Here is a 23,377-nt window from a genome sequence, read left to right as displayed (position 1 = left end):
TTTTAAGCCATTGTATTGAAATCAGTTTTTATGTATTTGCTTGTTTGTTTTGTTTGGCATCTTTGTGGATTCTTATTCTCTCAAATTAAGCATCGATTCTTGTTGCCAATGATAATGATAATGTTCATGATGATGATGATTATGAAATCTTTTTGTGGCATTAGTCGGTCAGCCTAACACCAAGTGATGATTAACTTTATTGTGCTAATGGCTAGCTCGAGACGTCGAGTTCAAGGTTAAGGATGACCATTTGAAATTTAAAAATTTGTAAGTACATACACATTGCTGGTCAAATGAAATTTCATGTCAAAATTATTAATACCGACCGCGAGCAGCTTAACAGAACAACTTAATGCAAAGAGAATTATTTCAATTACGTGAGATTAAGCGAAAATGCTTTAATGATAGTTAAACCGATTTGCTTTATGTTTGCAAAATATCTTTCACGTGTGCACTAAAAGGAAAGAGCTGCTGCGATAGAGCATACATCTAAAGCGGATTCCAGACTGCATGATATTTAATATGCGATACTTCAATATGTTTTAGGGAGTACGTTTTCTTAGGATACATTTATTCAGTTTGAAAATATACAAGAAATAGATGTAATTATTAAATGTTCAGTTGTTTTTAAACACTCCATTTTTCACAATTTTGGACAAGCCAAGCTATAGCCCGAAAGCGTCCAACAAAAAACATTAATTCATTTAACTCGTTGAAGACTTGGGATATTACGTTCATCCAGTCTAGTGCTCAGCTTGTCTATTCCATTAGCCCAGTTATTTCTCGGCGAACAGACACCCAACCAAATGTGTAACATTATATTATTTAAGTCTTTTCTGAATATAGACTTCTTAGGCTAGAATGTTGCTCTCAATAATGGGTATACCTAATAGGTAGGACTTAGTCCTCCAGCAGCTGTATCTAGCTGATGGAAAATCATATCAATCCTCTCTAATTACATCTCACTTTAAAAAATATCTTAAAGACTCTAATTCCATCTAATTTTCTTTTATTTTTAATATCATAAATATCTTGTATTCCCAAAAGTATGTAGCAAATTTAAGATTTTCAGAACTAAATCTGTTAAAAATTAAAGCTGAGTTTTGCAATAAATCCAAGTTATATTTTAAAACAGTTCAAATTAATTTCTTACGCTTAAATTTTTCTGACTGCAATCATTGGATTCTTAGAACATAAAGTGTTCTTCTTTTTTTATATTTCCGGCTTTTATTATTTAATATCAAGCAGGAAAGATAAACGTTCTATTTGCATAAGTATATAGAAATATAAGTTATAACCAAGACATAATTGGTTAGACAGAAATCAGCTTAAATGCGAATAAAATTAATGTGCTAAATATTTCACAGCTTAATTAAATAATATGAGAACTGTGGAATAAAACCAAACTCTAAACAATGATATGTTATATAGTAACAACATATTTTGTATATTTATTGTTGGGAAATTTTTGGTGTTTAAATAAATATTAATTTCCACACCATTTGTGTCTGAAGTTATTGTCGGCTGTGAGATTCTTAGAAAGTAAAAGTATTCTCAGTATGACATAACTAAGCCATTTGAATTTTAGAAATACATATATGAGATAACCACTTACTTTCGGATATTTCAATATCATTTGAAGTCTTTTTGGCGTTATGTTTGAGATGTATAAACAAATTTCAAAGTGATTGTTCTTATATGTGTAACAGTATAAGTGATTTCAAATGGCCTTACCTATTCAATAAACTAATCCTAAGAAAAATTATAGACAGATATCAATATAACAATCTACTATAAAATGCAATTTTCTTTTATAGAGTCTAGACTTTAGTTTCTAAGTTAAATAATTATTCAACGTTTACTTACATAAAGTTATTTAATAAATAAAGAGAATATTTTTATTCTTCTTTAGTGTAAATAGAAAGAATTTCGCTAAGATGTGAAAATATAGCAGACTTATGCGAATAATTGTGATGATTTGGGTAAATAAAATCAACTGACTTAAAAATGATAACTGACTAAAAAAAGAAATGATGATAAAAAATAAAAATAGAAATAGATCGGGGACTCGCTAACACTTCAACAAATAAAAACATATGCATTATACGACTATACAAGTAGGACTATTCTATATAATTAAAGCAACTTTTCATCCAAGCTCCACCCAAACTTTTATCATTACAATATTAAAACTTTAAAATTATGAGGAATTATTGGAAACAACAAAAAACACATGGCAAGTTAATGCATCTTGAAACCTAGTTCAGCTAACATCTATCAAAATTAAAAATCAAAGAAAGGTTTTTGAAATTTTCCTTTTGGAGGCAAAATATTTATTTTTAAAGATTTAATACTACGAATTGGATACTTGGATATTTAAAAACTTGTATGTTTATTATCATAATTTAGACTACCATTATATGATGTAAGAATACTTATTACTTTCCAGATCGTGGTGTTATATCTCATGATAACACAACCGCTCCGAACCTTCCCCTTTGCTTGGTGCATATTAAACTAAGAATTACTTGGTTATCTTTAACTAAGTCATCGCATATTTCATTTTTTTCACTTTAAACCTCTCACCTCACTTCCTGCAAACCAAAATGAATGCATTTGAGCGGACCAGACTGGCAAAGAGGGGGAGCAAACAAAGGGGACAGAATGGCCGTTACCACTATAAATAAACTTCATTCATAGGCAAATATTAAAATGGCAAACCAAGCCAAACAAATCAAACAGACAACGTGCAAAAATGGCAAAGAAAACGAATACAGAAAAAAACAAAAACAAAAAACAATCCAGACGAAGAAGAAGTCATAAAGTGCAAAAATTCATTTAACGCATTTCAACCATGCTCATTACTTAAAGAAGCAGACAATGGGTGTGAGGGGGGAGGTGTGCGCTAGCAAGAGTGGTGGATTGAAGTAATAGGGCCTAAACCTCACCACCCCCCACACCCACCCAAAACAAAAAAGACGCCTCGCCCACAAACTTGGCACGTGGATCTATTTAAAGTAGTCCAGTCCAATAATAAATGACAGCCCAGCGACATTAGCAAAGCGAAATAAAACAACAGAATATATACATATACATATATAAATTTTTTATGAATGAAACGAAAAATGTTTTGAATTTGAATTGTGAATTTCGAACTAAAGTTTTGTAGTTTGTTTTTTTGTTTTTGCTCTTTTTTTTTGCACACATTGCGTGTAAAGTTGTGGCTCGCATTCAAAATTATTAGCCGATCGAAAGAAAAAAAAAAACCTCTTACATACAAATATTTTGCAAATATATTGGATTTTTAATTAAGGCAAAATCGCTGAAGTGAAGCTATAAGCTTGTATATTTCAGATCGTTGAAACAAAAATCACTTTGCAATATTTTTGACTTCTTTGTGGAAATTTAGCGGAGACACAAACCAAATTGTTGCCTAATCACGGCAAAATATGTATAACATAAATATAAGATATTAAATCAATTAATTGTGAACTGCGGTTACCAGGAAACGCAGTAAAATAAATAAACAAATAATTAAACTAAGGAGTCACGAGATAACGACTCTAAGATACCCTTTTAAGCATTTAAACTTAAGCTTTTTCTAAAGGTTTGACCAAGTTTTAATATGTTTAATATACTCCCATACGAATTTAGTATAGGGTAAAGAAGAAAACGATTTTACGTCATTTTCGACTTTGAAAAATTCCCAAAAAAAAAAAAACCATCAGCATTCAATTCACTTGAATTTCATATACATACAACTGTCATCTCTCATTTATTGAAATCACATGCATACAGATACTTTATATGAAAATAAGATACATATTACTTGCATGTTTGGTCTGATGCGTAAATAAATATGAAAAACTTGTTAACTGACGGACTGTCGCGACGACAGGCAGATGGGAGAACTGACCAAAAGCATCAGCTGAAGCAGTAGCAGCATCTGCCCCAAAAGTAAAATAAATAAATAAATGCAAAACTTTTAATGAAAGAAAAATAAACGAAATGAAACGAAACGAAAACGTTGAATGCGAATGCGAATGATGATGATGATGATAATGACAACAAAATCAAATTGAATGAATGTACCAATATATGTATGTCCAAAACTCACACATAAACACACACACATACACACAGAAGTAAATGAACCCACAGATTTAATTCAAAGTTGTCATAAAGGTGAACAGATTCGTAGTAGTCATCAAAACACATTATCGACAGGAAAAGGGTATTAAAACTTCTGCCTAAAGATATACCAAATGAGTCAAAAATAATTACTTACTTTAATTTAGCTGAAAATGAAAATAAACAAAACAAATTTCAATAACCTTGTGACGAGCAAGCGAACAAAACCTTTTTTTTTATCTAGAATTTCCCATTGCAAATTTCTTGCAAATTGAGAAAAATGTAAAACCAAAACTTAAACCAGTTCTTTTTTCTGGAAATCTGAAATCGAAACCTGAACTATAAGGTACCCAAAATTGCGTAGGGGAAAATTAGTCTAGTCTTAGGCCGATATATATCTAATTTTTGAATTGTTAACCTTTTGAGATACATTGAACTCGATCAATAGGAGCAGGAAACAATATAGTTAATATTATATTAAGTCAATATAAGATCTTGATATCAAACTTGATTTGTTTCTTAAAAATACAAACCCAAACAGATTGTGTAACCCAAGAAAAATGTAATATTTTAGCTTAGTTTTAGTTTCATTATTAAATGTATCATTAGTTATAACAAAATCAAAGCGATCGTATCAAATCTATTTTGTGCCGTTCAATTGCGGAATCAGATTTCTAATCTAAGTTGTCTTACAAGCTCGGCAATGGGAAGTTTTTCCTAAAACACAGAATTTTTTTCAAATAAGTCTTCAAGGTTTATAAAAAAATAACTATTACACAAATTCCCGCGAAGCATTTGAAAGATTTTTTAACAGAAATCATTATATTTATTACTGATTAAAAAAAGACATAAAAAATTACTATTCCATATATTTTAAATATGATTTATATAATGTACAATAATACAATTAAAATAAAAGGTCATCTCTGTGTATGAAAAATATTGAGAAGAAGATATATAAGTCAAGAAAGGATAATAAGCAACTTATTAAAAAAAGTCCTGTTTGGCGTACAGTTTTCTCCTAACATAAGAGTAATTTATGATCAAATATTACAAATTATCAAAAGAGGATTAAAAAAACGATCAAAAATTTTATGAAATGCTAGATGAATTATTGATTATACAGAGTTTTGAAACTGAGACGATTTCACATTATTTTGGTTTCCATTAGTTCGATTGTTGTCTATTCATGTTAGAGTATACGAAGTTTAACTATGGTTTATTTTAAATGTGTGTAATTCCATTTACCTTACTGATACTGCCCCATTTCCGGCCACACTTTAGTAAATATCTTTTTTCTCCACATTTTGCTGACGCATCTGATAAACAGCTTTTAGTTGGCAACTAAAAATTGTTGCAAAAATTCTGCAGAAAAACCTTTTACACGATTTACTCAAGTTCAGCTGAGAAATTTCACCATAATCGTTAAGTATGTATATAGATAAATAACATATATGTATATATACACTAGTTATGAAAACGAATGAAACCTGTTTTCATATTTTGTTTGATTTTTTTTTCGGTGTGTTGTGTTGCTTATTAAAGAATTTCAATCATAATGAAAACTTCATCAAGTATGTTTATGAATTCTTCTTTCATTCAGAATGCTTATTGTTAGATTTAATTGTTTGTGTGTTATTTTTGGCAAATGATTTTAAAATTTGTCAGCTTAGATCATCCGATTTGCTAAAGCTTAGTCTAACTTTTATTTGACTAGGCGACCGCTGACCAAAAGTGGGCAAATTGCCTTGCCTTGGTTAATTGCGCCGCTGCTGGTTCGGTTCTCTGTGGCGCCATTTAGTCGTTCAGTCATTTAAAATTCCAGAAAACAATTGGGAAACATATATGTACATATGTATGTATACATATTGTATTTACCTATACCCACATAACTTCAGACCAACCACGTTTGTGTAATTTTAATTAATTTGTTTTTAGAAAAATTTTGTGCGCCATCCACAAATTGCACAAACGTGTAAAATAATTTCGCACGTTGCGGCCTCAATTTTTATATATATAAATTTTTTTTTCCTTTTTCCATTTGTAATTGTATGCGAGGCTGATATTGAATATATCGATCGATTGATACGTTTCGAGAACAACCTCGATTTCCGATTTCATTTCATTATTTTTTTTTTTTGAGTCATCTTTATTTTGTTTCGGGTTTTTCGTATTTATGACCTGCATTAATCACTCACAACCATAAACACGTTAATAATACGTTTTCGGTTATTTTTTCGTCATGGATATCCTATACTCTTTAACGAAAAGGAGCATATTAGCTGGCAAGAAGTCTAATCATTAACTCTGCTTAGATTTTAAAGTCAACCTCTTTTTCCTCGGAAGGATAAATCTTCTGAGAATTTAGATTAAATCAAGTTTAGCAACGATTTGTTTTCGAAGGGCTTTCTCTTTTTGTTTTGAATTAAACATTTTTACTTAGGTTCATTTAATTTCTTTATATTTAAAGGGTGTCGCATAGTCGTTATCTCCAGTTTTTGATTTCCTAGTAGTTAGCTAGTTTCATTTTGATTTTACGAGCTTTGTTGTTGGAGTATTTATTTTTATTTTTTCTGTTGTACAACAATTTATGATTTGCCATTAAGCTAAATGTTCAATTAGCGCTAAGGCGTGATACATCTGAACTTGAAATGAAATATAGAGATTTAAAGAGTTTTTGGCTCCAAAGGGCAGAAAAAACGAGTGACTATCTGCCCAGAAGCCAAAAAGGAAGAACTTGCCATCAGGAAGTGGCAAAAAACAGGGAATGTCCGAAAAGAGAAAATGTAATCACAGAACTGGGTAAAGATAATACCCAAAAGATTCAAGCCTGCCAAAGAGAAAGACTTCTTTTCCAAAAAAAAAACGGAAGAAGAAAATAAGCACTTACAATCTGAGATTTAAGGCAATGCAATTTAGCTTTGCTTAAAACCCAATGAAAGTTACTGCAAGTACAGAAGAAATTAAGTTTTACGAAATGTTTAGGCACAGTGCAAAAAAAAGTCCTTGGACTTATTTGAAATGTTCATACAACCAAAGTATTTGTTTAACAATTTAACCAATTCTTGTTTTATTTTCGACCTTTCAAACAGCAAATTTAGACATTTTTCAAAATGTATTCGAATTTTTTAGAAAGTTTTTTTTTACAGAGAAGTAAATATGCACGGTTCGTTTTAATTTATGTATTCTGTTAAATTTAGTTTAAAGTACTCTACATTAACTTTTATTAAATGTGTACTTTAAATATGGCTTAAGTAACCTTACATTAGAATCGAAAAAATTATTCATTTGATATCAGAACTGCATCGATTTCATGTTGTTCTCAAGAAATTACATTTCATAGATAAATAGATCAAAAATAAAAGTATTTCATAGACATTTAGTTAATCAAGATTAACTTTCCATTTCAGCGAATATAAAATGTCCTTAAAAGACCACAAAACTATTTAAAAATCAAGTCGTAAATATGCAAAGAAAACTTTTTTAGTTTTGTATTTTTCTTGTCAATCGTTTTGATTTCTGACATTTAACAAATCTACACAAAAATATGCCCAAAAGAGTTTTACCACTGAAGTGACTTTTTAGTGAACTTTATTTTTCCGAAACATTCTTTTCGTCCATCATTACTTGCAGTAAAGTTTTCCATAAAGAAAATTTTCCAAACAGAAAAAAAAAAGTTGTTGATTTTCTTGCCTATTTTGTTGCCATAGGCTACTATTCACATGTTGCCCGCCAAAGTGCCACAAAATTGTTGTAAGTGCCCCATGATGGATACAAAATTTATAACAAGAGGTAGAGCAACCAAAAACTTTAACTTCCCCCCACCTTTTGGGGCTCTGGCCCTTACCCCGCAACAACAAACAAGCCAAGTTGTTGTGCCAGCAAAACAAGCGTAAACAAAATCCTTTCCCTTGAGAGGTATAACAAAAAAAAGAGGGTGTTACACATAAATTGGGGGGCGGGGGGAGGAGAGAAATATTCATGCACAATTTGCATTTTGAGGCAGTGGCAACGGCAACGGCAACAGCAACAGCAACAACTAGTCACTAGTGAGTGGTAGTAGTTCATGTCAAATTTTGTGTCAAATCAGCGCAAAATTTGAAGGCGTTCGCCAGACACCGAAAATCGACCCAATCAAACACCCTTCCCTTGCCCCCTCTCTCTCTCTCACACACACACACAAACACCCACATACAGAAAGCCCGGAAAGTTTATGCCAAGGCAAACATTTTAAAGACAAAAAAAATTATTTTAGTGAGCAATATAAATTAAGTTTGAATACTTATATTTGTAAGTAGATTTCATTGCTTTAGCCCTTTTACTTAATATTCGTCTCACTGAAAGGTTCATTTAACAAATTGCCATTAACAATTTAGGCAATCAATGGAATGCTTTAAGGCAACTAACATTTCTTGTATATATTGTATATATCCAATCAAAACTACTGTACATGAAGGGTCATTACAGGGTTATAGGAAATATCAGCAAATCAAACAGAAATTAACCTCACACGTAATTGTTATATAGCAGGTATTTTTTTTGTATATATAATTTTACCTCGATTTTAATTGTTTGCCATTGGATATGGAGAGTGTGACATTTTGTATTGCTCAAATCAAAAGCGATTTCCCCTTCCGATGGCAGCCACAAACCCCACCCATCCCCTTAGATCTCCTCTGTGTAGCCCACATCCCCTTGATGGAAACTATAATTGACCCTCTAACCAGACACGTGACATGATTTGATAAATTATATTTTTTTTCGGTTTTTTTTTTGCACATTTTTTGCTTGATTATTTAATTTACTTGCCTGAAATTGGCCAGAAATTTTTGGGATAACATTTTTTGTTTGTGACCCATTTTTACCAAGGGGAAGAATAAAAAAAAAGAAAAAATGCAAAATGTTGATTAAATAAATGGCTTCATGAAATTGATTGCATATAAATTCATGGCAATTATTTAAATATATTAAATATGGATATTCAACAAAATAGGTCATCTAATTTTTAGCCTGGCTAAGCAATTTGAATTTTTAGAGGCAATTTCAAACATATTTAAATCATATATGGGGCAAATGGAAAGTACTCGAGGTTAATCAAATTCGTTTAAATTATGGCAAAAAATTTAAAAAACTTTCCATCAAATAAAATGCAAGTTTTAGATATTTCTTTTACTCAGACTAATTCGAAGAATTAGGGTGAAATAATGGAAACAATTATAATATTCCTGAAAAAATTCCTTATATTCCTTTTTCCATTCCATTTCTCGTGATAAGATTTGTGTTTAAAATTTAAGAACCTAAAAACAGATTTTACTTCCTTTTTGGTACTTGCTTTTTTTAAAACTTTTTCATTAAATAATCATGGATTAATAAATTCTAATATTTACAAGTTCATTTCATTTCATAAAAAATTTAATTTCATTTGCTAGATATCTGAAGAAACATTTATAACAATTTTAGTTGCCCCTTAATCAAATGTGAGTCAAAAAGTCAATAAACCTTATAGCCATAAAGAAAACACAAAACAAGTAACAAGTTGTCTTCCTGCCAAAAAAAAAAACAACATCAACAAAACCGCAAAACTAAAATTAAGTCAACAATATAACACAAAAATCTTGTCACGTACAACAACACAAATGCATTCGCCAACAAGGAAAAAAAAAAGTCAAACTTTTAATGTATCATCGATAATGATGGTGATAATGATGTTGATTTTGCCCCAAGGGTCGCTGTGTGCCTTTAAAATACATTTGTATCTCTCTTAAAGCCACAGTCGGCAGTCAGTCGTGCGTTGTGGCCAAAATGAATTCAGTCAATTACTTCATTATGCGTTGAGGTTGTGGCTCCTTTTTTGGGTTCCGCATCTTATTTTCGTTAACTGACTGTCTGTCTGTCTCAGCATCTTCATCATCATCATCATCAGCATCATTGTCGTCATCGGTTTGTGTCTGCCTTCCTGTCATCAGGTGAAAGGCAAATAAAATGTCAATTTATATTTGCCAGTTGTGTGTCCTTCTTTGTGAGTTATAATTCATATGCATATTACACATTCCAAATTTATTCATACCTACTTTTGTAGTCTTTTGACTCTGAAAGCCCGAACTTATGTATGTATATACGCGTTTACATGTTTATCTAATTTCTACAGATTTTGGGTTTACCTTAAAGTCTCCCTTTTTTTTATTTTCCTTAAATGAAGCCACATAAAACTTTTACTTGAACTTGAAGTGAAATTTCATTTATTGAGGACAGTTGCAGGAGAAAGAGATACTTTTGCATTGCTCTACTTTTTGTTTCTGTTTTGGTTTTTGTTTTTTATTTTTTGTATGCTCTTTTATTGTTATTTTGTTTCGCAAAACGAGTTGATGACCAAGCCACAAAAATGTACACTGAAAGCTGTAAAAATCTAAAGGGGAATATTAAAAAATTTCGACGACTTTGAGATACCTTGCACTTAAAGGTTAATGATTAATATATAACCTCTTTGATATCATATGGAAACAGGCCCAATATAATGCAAAAGATTTCCAATCTCATTCAATCCCTTCTTTTCCCACTCTTCTTATCTGATTAGCTAAGTTTACTTAGACTTATTTCACATCAATAAACGATTGCCTTATGATCTGATATATTCTATATTAGATCAATTTTTCGTATTACTTAAATAGACATTGGCTAAATTTACTTCAGAGTATCTATAAATAATTTGTTATGTGTGAAGTTTTTTTGTGCTAGGTACAATGACAAACAAATTGATGTGAAATTTAACAAGGTCTTAATAATATAAGTACTTAAACAAAAACCCAATACTAAGTTAGTTTATACTAATCCCATATGCGATATGTGAAAGGGCGTCACTCAAATGCAAGTCACGCTTCATCTGTTTGGCTCTGGGCTCGACAGAATGAATATATACACACATTTGATGACTTTGGTATACTCTTCTCCCCATGGATACACAGGGTATAAAAATGACGACAAAAAACGAAACTCCCTCAATGCCAATGAATCGAGTGAGCCCCAGAACGAAAAAAAAAGCAGCGGCAACTTTGTTGTTTTGCCTGTCATCGAGATGTCAGTGCAAAATGTTATGGCAGCAATTATTGTTATTTCCGTATGCGAAATTTTTCATTTTTGACACCCGAAAATGGAAACTTCGAAATGGCATGATTCTTGTCATGTAAAGAGAATCAAAACAAAAAAAAAAGAAGGTAAAAAATATACTTTATTTTTTACCTTAGCCACACCCAAAAACGAAATTGGAAATACAATTTAAATTGTTTGACCATTTTTAAATTATAGCCTAACTTCTGATTAATTATAGTACTTGCTTAGTAGTAGCAAAAAGATCGTGCTAAAAATAACAAAGAATGCATTATAAATGCCAAATGATTGCAACAAATCCTTGATGGCCACTTACAGGTAATTTGCCCCATTATAGGTATAATAAGACGAACAAGATGCTCACAGACTCAGGAATCGGTACTGGGGCTAGAGCTGAGACTGAGTCTAAAACTGGCCATGAAACTGCTTCATCTAATAAGAGTAAGAATAGAATAAGTGCACGAGGAGGAGGATGAAAGCAATATCTGGCACTACTACTAAAAATAGATGGATGCAACTACAGACAAAGAGACAGACATACCTAACGAACAACGACGATGATAATGATGGCCCATAAACGTTGAGCTGAGCCTGGCAAAAAAAAAAAACCTCTGGCTGATTGACATAAAAAAGGACCAAGTGAAGTTAAGAAAGACGCTAAGGAAACTGTGAGACGATGAAGATGAATCAACATTCCTGGCGGTCAACGTACCACGTTAAGGAATGCCTCAGATGATGATCATTATGATGATAATGCTGACAAGGAGATGAAGATGCAACCAGCAGTAGCAGCTTCATAAAAACAAAGGCAAACGAATGACCACTGGCCAATGCATTGGAAGAGCCCACTTAAGCAAACTCAACCAAATGGCAAAGAAAGCAATTTTCTGTTATATATACATATAATTTTTCTGATCGAAGATTAAAGACCCTGCAACAATAACTACATAATTCATTTATGTAGATCAGATTAAGTTATTATTGAAAAACGTGAAAGAACAAAGCCATACTTTGTTTGCCAATAATTTAAAACTTTTGGAAAACGGTTCAAAATGAATCATTTCTTCATTCAAATACTTTTGTAGGGAAAAGCAGACATTACTGAGGGGGTCACTTAAGTAAAGATGCTTTAGAATTAGGCTAGCAATAAATCATCTAGAAATTTACGATTTGAAAACTTTGAAAAGTCCTAATTAAACATAAATATCATAATCATTTGCAAGTCAAAAACTGGAGAATTTGAAAAAAGTTATTTTATTTTTATAAACCTTATAAGACTTGAGTTCTAGTTCCTTACTGTTGAAATTCTAAACTTCTTTGAAACTTAGAACTATTTTAAACATAAAAGCTCATTAGAAAGATGATAATACGACAGAAGTTTTTTAAAATTAATTGTTAAGAATTATCAAAATCTTTGGTTACTTGTGTGGAAATTAAACTTTTTGAAAACTAGATGTTAGCCTGCTAACCTTTTGTACTGTCTACGATTTAAATTCGTATATGTTCATAAGATTTATTGATCATAGGCCGGCTAAAGCGCCGTGTTAATTTTTGGTTGTAACTCAAAATAAAGTTAGTTCGAAAATGTTTCCATTAAGTTTAATTTCCTGGATTATTAAGGATTTTACAAAAGTGATATTCAATTTTAAGTCCGTGCCAGACATATGAGGGACATGGAGTCAGAGACATCCTTGTGGTCAGTGTATAATAAGGAAACTAAAGGAGACCAAAGGCAAAAAATAAAAACGAAGAAAGATGCCAGAACGTAACATTAAAATAAACGCGCACAGATAAATCTTTTGGAGTATAAAGATGCTGGAAGAGGAAGGAAGAAGTGCAAGTTAAAAGAGGGTGAGGGGTGTGTATACCCAGTGACCAGTTAGCAGTGGCCAGTTCCCAGTTGCCAGCGAAAATGCAATCAAATGCGGGTATTCTCCCCTTCTTCCTCTCTCTGTTAGTGTGTGTGTGACTACGTGATGTCCAGCACATTGGTCAGTGCCGCACCAAGAGGAGCATCTGCAAAATGCACGCACATCGCACATCCGTGAAATTCCTTAGTTGCTGCTGATGCTACTCTCGTGCTATGCATTTACGTTGACGTTGCAATTACAACTGCGGTTCAGCCCAGGCAACAGCAACAACAACAGCAACAAGGGCAACAGCATTATTAGTCCAAAACCCTTGCCTTTCTACGCTTTCTGCTGCCTTCTCACGAATGAGCTGCCTGTTTACTGTGTGATTATTACAAGAAGGAAAATAACAGGCTTTCGCTGCCCATCAAAGTAAGTTACTTAAGAGATTCTTCATTCGGGGCCAACTTAATGCCCGACAGCAACATGGACTTGATTATGCAGTTGCCCACAAAGCCACACAGTCAAAACGAAACCACACCACAGGGCAACAGGAACTGAACGGAACGGAATGACGGCTGTGGAATAGAACCATTTGAAGTGCACTTTAAAAACTCCTTCAATACCCACGACAAGTGTCATTGGGTTAAATGCGGCTTTGTCACACTGGCTCAACAAGTTGTCTGTCAATGCATTGCATATCAATTATGTATCGGATATTGCTGGATCCAAAGATTCAATTTGCATTATTTGCATTCTGTATCTAACGGATGTGTCATCAAATTAATTGCAGACACAAAGATATCTATGTGTGTGTGTGTGTGTGTGTCTACATTGAATGTGGTATTTAATGTATGGTGATGGAGATATAACGATTATCACTAATCATCATTAACATTGCCAATACCAACTAGGGAAACCTCTTCAATGGGCAGCCAAATTAGAATTTCAATTGAAATATGTTACCTTAACTTTATTAATAATTTTAATATAAAGAACTAGTGAATGGCTAAGGACAATAATGAAAAATATTCCCCAAATTAGTCATTGCAAATGCAATAAGATTTTAAATATATCAACGAAAACTTGTTCGAGAATAAACTTTTAAATTAATCACCTTAAATCATCTCTTAAGGATTGACTTTGATTACATGAAATTGGTTTCAAATCTAAGAAGTTTATATAATACCCATATTAGTTATAACTTCTAAAACTAAAAATTAAGTTTTCTTTAAGCTTAAAGCACACATTTGCTTTGCTTGAATCAATTTAACCAATTTTAAGCACAACTCATAACTATATTCAGTTTTTTCCCACACTTAAAGTTTAAATGGTTTGTAGATTTGTCAATTTTTTACTAATTTTTTTTTTACAGCCCATAAATCGTGTACAAAGAGTAATTATGACAATCTTGACATTGTTCTCTGTGTTAAGACCTTGGTGTTAAGTTTTACACATCTAGAAGTAGATCAAATAATCCAAAGTTAAGCCGGTTCTCTAGTTATAGTTCATATCTACTTCTAGCCATTGGAAATGCTTTAGCAAAACCAATAGAAAACAAATTTTAACGATTGAAGATAGTCATCAAAAAGGCAAATAAAACTTGACCTTTTTATAAATGGAGCTTTATTACTCTACCAATACTGCAGTTATGGACAATATACATCTGACAGCTTACTTAGTCACCCAATAGAAACACTTAAATATCCCCTCCGTTCACCTTCTCTTGACATTTAATAACGATGATGAACTGAATATGGCTTATTCATTTCCTCACGACGCATAATCGAGAATTGTCCACCTTCAGATTTACCAAATCTGGTAAGTTTATCAAGTTTATAGGCAGCTGGTCCTGGTCCAGGTTTCAATGGTCTTGAGTCTGTCTTTAATCCAAAGGAATAACGATGACCACCACTGCCAATCAGGCTAGGTAAGGTATAGGCACCAGGTCCGGGTCCTAAAAGTAAAAAAATAAAGGATTATTCCATTTTCTTTGTCGCATAAGTTTCAAATACTTGCCGAAGGACATTTTGTGTTTTTTGTGGGTACGTTAATTTCAAAAAATCTTGGACTATGAAATAGTTTTTTTTTAAGCAAAATTTTGTAAGCCAGAAATTTGAATTGTTTTCGAAATGAAATCCAATTGATTTATGAGAAACTTACATGAATCAAATCCCAGGAAAACTTATGGGAATTGATTGAAAAATCCTGGCATTGTTGTTTTCGAAGTACTAGATATTGGAATATGGAAGAATATTGTTTGTTGTCACAGCAGCGTTGAATTTTTTCACTAATATTTCAACATTTTAATACTTTTCGCTAACAGGTTTGAGAATCTACTTTTTAATTTATTGCTCCTAGTAATCAAGACACTTTTTAATGGTGAAATGTGAAATACTTCCTTATAAAGATTGCTCATACGATACGCTAGATATTGATTAACACATTATTAAAATGGCAATTGTTTTGATGTAATTTCCAGATCATAAACTTTCTGATTCATAGGTCAATCACAAAGTTGCGGTAGACTTTACAAGCTAATTAAATGTCACAAACGAACCCATGTTTGACCCCCCACCATTCTAAGCTAATAGAACATTGATTAAATATTTATTTATTGCATTTGATTTGTAATCTAAGTAATTATCCCACATGCTATACTAAACACATTCATAGCTACCAGATTGTAAACCAAAAAAACAAAAAAATTTACGTTCATTTATTATTAACACCTCGGGCGTAAAAAAGCAACATTAATTAACTTTAATACACACGCCATACTAATTAATATTTAATTTGTTTCAAATTGCACAACATTTTGTATTGTTCTCACGGATTGAATATATTGAATATATTTTCATGCCTTCAGTTTACTATTCTGCTTTTTTTTTTGTCTATTTGTTTTTTTTTTGTATGCATTTGGACAGATGAATCTGTCCCTTCATTAATCTATATAATGTCAACTTTTTGCCCATAACTGTCAGTTGGCTCGAAAAAGGTGTCCAGACATTTAGTTTTTTGTCTTTTTTGTTTCGTTGACAAACCCAAGAAAAATTTATGCCAATTTATGCTGCCAACCATTGGGCAAATGTCTATCTCTTCATCTGAATCTTTAAAATGTTCTCCGTTATCGAATAAATCAATTATAAATTAAATTGCTTAAAATGTTTATGACTAGCCAAACAACATTTATGCAAACATTTTTAAAATTTGGCAAAAAAAAAACAAAACGAAAAAACTAAAGAAGCAGATAGACAACACAAAAAAAAAAACGAAATTTATGCAAAATATTTGGGTGCTAAATTTAATTCGTTGCGGCTTAAAGTTATTTAAAAGAGTTTTTAGCTATTTAAACTTTGGCTAAGTGTTAAGAAGAATTATGCATACATATATTTACTTATAAATAGCAATTAATTAAATTATTCTAAAGTTATCCAAGATAAGTCAAAGAGCAAAATTGAGAAGATATTCAACAAAACTTCTTTGATAAATTGGAATTCAAAAAGCTATTTTACCCTTGCAGAAATTTTTATAAATCTGATTAGTATCTGCCTGTCCGTCTGTTTTATTCAGATAAACTATATTAGTTTTGGAGCTAAGGTATTTATAGTCTGCACAAAGATGAATTTTAGTGCTTTGCATGTGTGAGAAATAGCTAACGCCTTTTTTTTTTAAGTTATTTCTTTTTTTAGCGGTTGAGATCACCAGACAAAGGATATATCAACTGAAGCTAACAGTGGGAGAAGGACAAATATCATGAGGGATAAATTACTGTTGGGAATATACTATAGTGACTTATTTTAGTGGCAGGATAACCTTACTACTAGAAAATTAAATAATCAAAACAAAATAATGTAGATCTATGAGAAGGGAAAATTTGATTTTTCTTTTATTATTTCAACTTACAAAAGAAAACGTTGATTTTTATGTTACGAATATAACAAAGCCCACTGGACATTTCCATAATATTTATTAAAAATATTATTCCACGCTCTTTTTTTAAGTAAGGGACCAAGAAATCTTCTTGTAGCAGCTTTAACCTTATTCTCGATACTACTTAATCATTAAATATAGTCGTGGTTTGATAATGGACATTCTTACTAACTTGGGGGTCTCTTTCTTCCTTCTTACTGACCCAAGGATCAAAAAAAAGTATCCATAGTCTAGTTTTCGTTAAATAGATTAATGTAAATAACTACACTGGCTTACACCAAAAGTGATGTATAGAATTATTTTATAATTATTTGGGTAGAAGTAGAAATAGAAAGTAAACTTTAAATACAAAAAAATAATTGTAAACAATTTGTAGGTATTATAAACTTTCTACTTTTTAAAGGAAACGGAAATATATTAATTTTAAAATATTGAAGTTGAAATATTCTTAAGTTTAGAGGTTCTCCTATCTTTCAATTAGTCGTTAGCATCTGATGGATAAGTATTTTTACTTTTGGCTTGTTTTCATAACTTAAATACTAATGTAATAAACAGTAAACTGCATTTTGTTATTTAATTGAACAGATTTTTACTATTAAAAATTAGAAAAAATTAAAAATTCTTGACAACGCGTGGAGAGTTATTTCAATTAAGCTGTCCTTCGATAGATGTCAATTATTTTTTGCATAAATGATATAAACTTCAAAGAAATTTATAATCACAATGTTTGATGAAGCTTGATGTTTGCAGAGACTTAAACTTGATTGCTTTAGTTCAAATTAAAGTTAAACATTCAAGTTAATTTTATAGCCTTTAAATTCATTAGCTGATATCTTTTATATACTCTTGTAGTTCGCTTTCATGACAAACATTTTTTATAATTTTTTTCAATTAATACTTTGCCAATAGATTTCATCTGAACCCTTGACCTCAATACCAATTGATGGGACTGAAGTTTTGTCAGCTTGCTCAGCTGAAGAATAACTTTTTTGCAGCCACTTAAAAACATTTTTTTAATGCAAAAAACTTTTTCCGCTGCAATCCTTGCATAAATTAAAAATAAAGCATCAAAAATGAATGAAAATGAAAGAGACAGAAAGAGGATAAAAAAAAGTGATGGGTGGGTTAGCCCTTAAAATATATTTTCCGCCACAGCCTCTCGATGTGTTAAAGAAAAGTTTGAAAACTGAAACACTTTCACAATAAAAATTTGTCACTTCTGTCTTCACCCCTTTTGATATGTGTTTTGTCTTTTTCTCCCATTTCTCAATTTTAGCAATATGCACACTACAACGACAGATAAACACTTGGACAATTCGCAATTGAGACTTCTCTTGCCCATCGCCATGGAATCCCAGCACACAAATCTGCAAATGTCCAACAAAAAATGCAATAATAACCAGCAGCGAGGACGAGGAAGACGGCGAGAGCGACGTTTGCCGGGCATTGACGATGGACGAGGCATTTTTTGGTCCATCAGTAAGACCATTTCCGTGTTGATCCTCTGCATGGCCCAGCTTACGACTGCCGGTAAGTGTTAAAAAATGTTTGTTAAAGCCATTAAAATTTTTGATATACCGTATTTGAAATACCCTTATCATTACAATCTAACGCCAACGGTAAAAAGTGTTACCCTCTTTTAAAGTTACCTTTCAAAATATTTTCCTAAGAGTTTTGAATGAAAACTATAGATTAGAATTTCTTTTAACAACCCATTATTAACCTAGAATACTTTCTTGCCATATTTCATACTCGTTGGCAAAGTCAATGTTCCCTTTCTAAAAAAAAGAATTCAGAAGAATTTTGCAGAAAACTAATAAAATGATTTGACAAGCAACGAGACATGGAAAGGAAAATGACAGGAATTCGCATAGAGACGACAGACATACATAACCTCAATTAAAAGCACATCAATAACACTTCCTTTTTTCTGTCTAGGACACGTCTCATCCCACTTGCCCCTTGAATGCAATTGCAGTTGAAATTGGCACTTGGCGTGTCAGCCAGTCAGTCAGTCAGTCGTCCTCTTCTGATTTGGATTTTGATTTATTTAACAATTTAGCAACAACATTGACTATTGAAGGGGGAATGGCAAGGAATGACTTGAGGAGGGATTGGCAAATGTTGCAAGCTGTGACAGTGACTTAAGCTTTTTCTATCCCATCCTATCCTTGCCCTAACCCATCTGTCTTCTTCTCCAGCTCTGGGGGTCAAGAGTTCACAGCTTGTTGCAGTTTTTCTTCGTCTCCAATTGAGGGGAGAATTGTTAGAAAATGTTGCCATTACTTTTTCTATGTTAAGCGACAAAAAATTTATAAGCTAAACTTATCTTTAAACTCTGATAAATGTCCACATTATTTAGCAAGTTAATATTATAAAGTTACGAAACTAGCATAAAGAAAGTTTTTTAAAGTAAATCCATCAAAACACAAATTGAAGTAGAGTTGAGGGAAATGTTTTAACTTGTGCTAGATGGTTCTCTGCTGATATCTATATATCTAAATCTGTTCTAAATTAACTAAGTAGTTGACTTAACTACTTAAATTCATAGAGATATGTTTACTATTTGAATTCACATACATTCAAAATGAATTACTAGTAATTATCGAACTAAATCCATTTCTCAACGATATTCTTTGACATAGTTTGCATGCCAATAGTCCTTTGGTACAGAATATCCAAGTACTGGAAATGTCATGACAAACCAAACCGAAAACGAACTTGTCGTTTGTCGCTAGTTACTGGGCCGTTGCTACGTAGTACGTAATACGTACTTGCAGTTTAGTAGGAAAATTAACACAAGCATGACATTAACTCCCATTTGGCCTGCCAGTTGTCTCTCTCAGTCGGTCTGGGAATCGGAGCGGAGTATTCCCCCTAAAGCCACTGTCCACATGACAACCGTTTTGCTAGCCAAAATAAACGCCAGGCAACATGAGAAAAACACAAAAAGGAGGGAAAAAAAGAGGAGAAAACATTAACCAAGCTTTTGGTCGCTCAAAAATCTCGCTCAAGGGTAAATTTGTGAAGCTCTTTAAAATGCTAAGCTGCATTTAGGCGTTAGAGCGAGGTCAGTTGCCCCGCCTCTTCCTGCTAACTCGCTATTGTCCTTGTTGGTTCTTTGTGTTTAGCAGCTGTTTTAACATTTTTGCTGGCGTTGCTGTGTTTTAATTTTTTCCAACATTTCCCTTCGCTTGTGTTTTTTTTTTTTTTAGTTTTTTTTGAGGGAATCCTCGCATTCGCGGAAGTGGCGGCTGTTGCGGTTTTCTGCATGTGTTTGCTTTGTCCAACAACCCCAACTCCTCATCCCCCTCTTCAGCAACCACACCCTCTTACGGAAGTTGCAATTTTCATTCCATTTTCCTGGCCACTTTACAGCATTTTCTCGCTACTACTAACAAAGTTTGGAAAAATTGTTGTACTGTTTCCTTTTTTTGTACCACAAACCGCATAAAAGAATCCTGGGGCCTAAGTGCTAGGCATTAAATAACTACATAAGTAATCCTAGACATTACAACTCTTTAGTCTTTAAGATTCACAAGCGTCCAACAATAAGCCAGTGGCTAAGCTCTAGTATATAATAATTGATTTTGGTCGAAATGGCACGAAATTAATTTTAATTTTTTATATGCTAAGAAACCTTTTTAATTTTCAATTAAGCATGAGAAAATATAAAAAACGTTTAATTCGTAATGAGCACCAAAAAAAGGCAGTAAAAAGGTAAACAGCCAACAAAAAAAAGGCGTTGGAATTATAAATTCTAAAGAATCGGCTACCTGGCCAGAGAGGCAAACAGTCAAATAAACCGCAAGAAAGAAGAATGGCCAAAAAGGACAAAAATGAGGCGATATGAAAATAAAAATACTCTGTTTCTCTTTGATTTCATAGTTTAAAATGGAGAATTTTTCTGAAAATATTGTAAATTAGACAGATTTTTGGAGATTTTAAATTGATATTAAATTGTAGTGAATTTACTAAAATTTATTATAAATAAATCGGTTAGTTCATCAAGAGAATATTCATTGATGAATAAAGATTGCGCACTTTTCATGACTCGTTTTACCATTACCAATCAACTGAGATAATCTAGAGACTCTACCACTGTACTAAGAGTACTGAGAGTAAACGTGCATAGAAATTGTTACACAGCCATTTTAACGGCAATTTTATAGACCTTGGAGATGATTTCGAAAACTCGACCATAAACAAAAGCCAAAAGGAAAGGGCACTCAGAAAGCTGTTAACAAGAATAACAAGACAGAAGAACAAAAAAGAAATGAAGAACAAGTGCATTTCATTGCGATTACGAGCCAAAGCGATAAAGTGATAGAGGAAAAAAAATATGTGCATAGTAGTATGTAAAGTAAGATAACAAGGAAAATCCTCCAGAGCCCAGGACAATTGTCAAGGTGAGAAGATGAAGTGGAAATCGACAGCAGCTAAAAATGAACTACAATTTTGCAAATTCTTAAGCACATTTCAGCTGCTGCAAAAACCGATTTGCATATTTACACACAACCAACACACACGCACACACACACACACACACACACACACACACACACACACACACACACCAAAGTGCAAACACATAACTTGCATACAATAAATCTTGTGACGTCTCAAGAGAAAGACGTCACGTAGCTGAGAATACAAAACGAAAAAAGTAACAACATTGGGTCGAGGGGTAGAGAAACGTAAAAGAAAATTCATATAGAAATAGATGGAAAATCTGTTGGTTGGGTAGTAGGTGGTTTTTCCTGTTTCCTGCCACAGTTCCTGGCCCCACGTTTGTTGTGTGTGAAATCATTGCACTCGTTGATAGTTTTGCCAGGGAGCCAGGGAGCTCTAAGGCCAAAAGGTCCTATCCCCGCTTTTCCTCCTATTTTCTTGTCAGTTCTTTTCTTTGCTTCTCTTTTTTTACCTTTTCTTGTATTGCCACCGCAGAATGACGATGAAAAATTGTCAGAGTCGTCGTGGCGCTATTACGAAAATGAAAATGAAAAGGAAAATCGAGCTCATCATGTATATAAAAAGATATAAGTAAGTGCCTGTACTATATATACACACATGACCCTGAAAGGAATGAGCATAGGATTTATATTCATGTAGTGTAAGCTGTTGATAAAAATATAAAACAAAAGTTCTCAAAGGTTAAGTAAGAGCATTCAGCACAAAAAAAAACCCTAGACAATGCCTTGGGACTAACAAAAAATGTATTTTAGCTTGTGCCTCTTGTTATAAATTGTTTTGAGTTTTACAATGTGCTAGACTGCCTTTGCTCAGACTGATGGACAGATTACTGAAGACGTCTATTTAAATTGTCCGATTTTGTTCATAAATCAATAAGTGGATCATTTATGTCGAAGAAACTCTATAAGTAACTGCTTAAGCCTTTTTTTTTTAAATGCGTTGATCAATTTATACAAATTGTAAAAAAATTATACTTCACCGTGTGATAAAATTTTTCAAAATTGTTGCAGCTTTTTTCTTGCTAGGACTATGAAAAATTGATAAAAACAAATGAGTTACGTTATTCGATGGGGTCATATTTCCTGTGACCAATATAAAAACTAATAAGAATTGCATTTCTCAATTTCATGATTCGGCTAAATGCTGAAAAGGATATTTGCCTCTAGGAGGATTCTTAGATTTGTCTTTTTATTTTATCAACTTAGCATTTTCTTAGTTTTACTAAATCTTTAAAATCCTCCAATAATTGACTCTTGTTGTTATCGAAAGTGTTATCGATCACTAATAAATATTATAATCAAACTTTTACTTCAAAGATCGAAGCTTATGAACCGATGAACAATTGTAGAGATTCTTTTAATGTAGCCCCATATATAACTCAAAATATTATAAATTTGTTTTTTAATAGTTTAACCTAAACTGTTAAGGTGTATTAAACTAAAAAAAATATAAGCTTAATTATAAATTTTATGATTAACATCTATTAAGATGATTAACTGCTTAAGACTGTTTTAACTAGAAAAATTATCTTTTTGTTGTCAAAAAAAAAATAGATATACCTTAATTATATAGTTTGTTTAGCCAAAATTGCATAAATACCGACAAAATAGTTTACACCAGAATAAAAACTAATTTCTTCAAAACAGGAATCTAAAATTGTGATACCTTTTCGATATTTAAACTCAAAGATAAATGCCTGTTTAATCAACAAATGTAATCAATGTCTAAACAGTTACTTGACTTCTATGCCCAGGACTTAGATTCAAGAACTAAACTACTTCTTAAGTAGTCGATTTTAAAAACAAATTTAAGTTCATTTCCTCAGCTGTTTTTCAACCTAAATTTTATTAGATAAAGCCTTAAACTCATTAAAAAAAACAATACAC

The 23,377-nt window shown here is 32.2% G+C and overlaps 1 protein-coding gene across 2 annotated transcripts in view; it reads left to right on the top strand.

Moving 5' to 3' along the window:
• The window catches only part of LOC6641761 (mucin-5AC), a 44,624-nt gene that overhangs the window by 2,436 nt on the left and 18,811 nt on the right, over window positions 1-23,377 (top strand). Inside the window, exons 1-2 of one of the 2 annotated variants that reach the window (XM_023175412.2) lie at window positions 2,457-2,505; window positions 18,295-18,548. In XM_023175412.2, coding sequence (XP_023031180.1) covers window positions 2,468-2,505; window positions 18,295-18,548 — 292 coding nt within the window. In that variant the 5' untranslated portion in view covers window positions 2,457-2,467. Of the gene's footprint in view, window positions 1-2,456; window positions 2,506-18,294; window positions 18,549-23,377 lie in introns of those variants that run through there. The other variant, XM_023175413.2, reaches the window with a different exon arrangement.

Source organism: Drosophila willistoni (genome assembly GCF_018902025.1).
Source record: "Drosophila willistoni isolate 14030-0811.24 chromosome 2R unlocalized genomic scaffold, UCI_dwil_1.1 Seg200, whole genome shotgun sequence".
NCBI lineage: Eukaryota > Metazoa > Arthropoda > Insecta > Diptera > Drosophilidae > Drosophila > Drosophila willistoni.
This window is presented reverse-complemented; position numbering and strand designations above follow the sequence as displayed.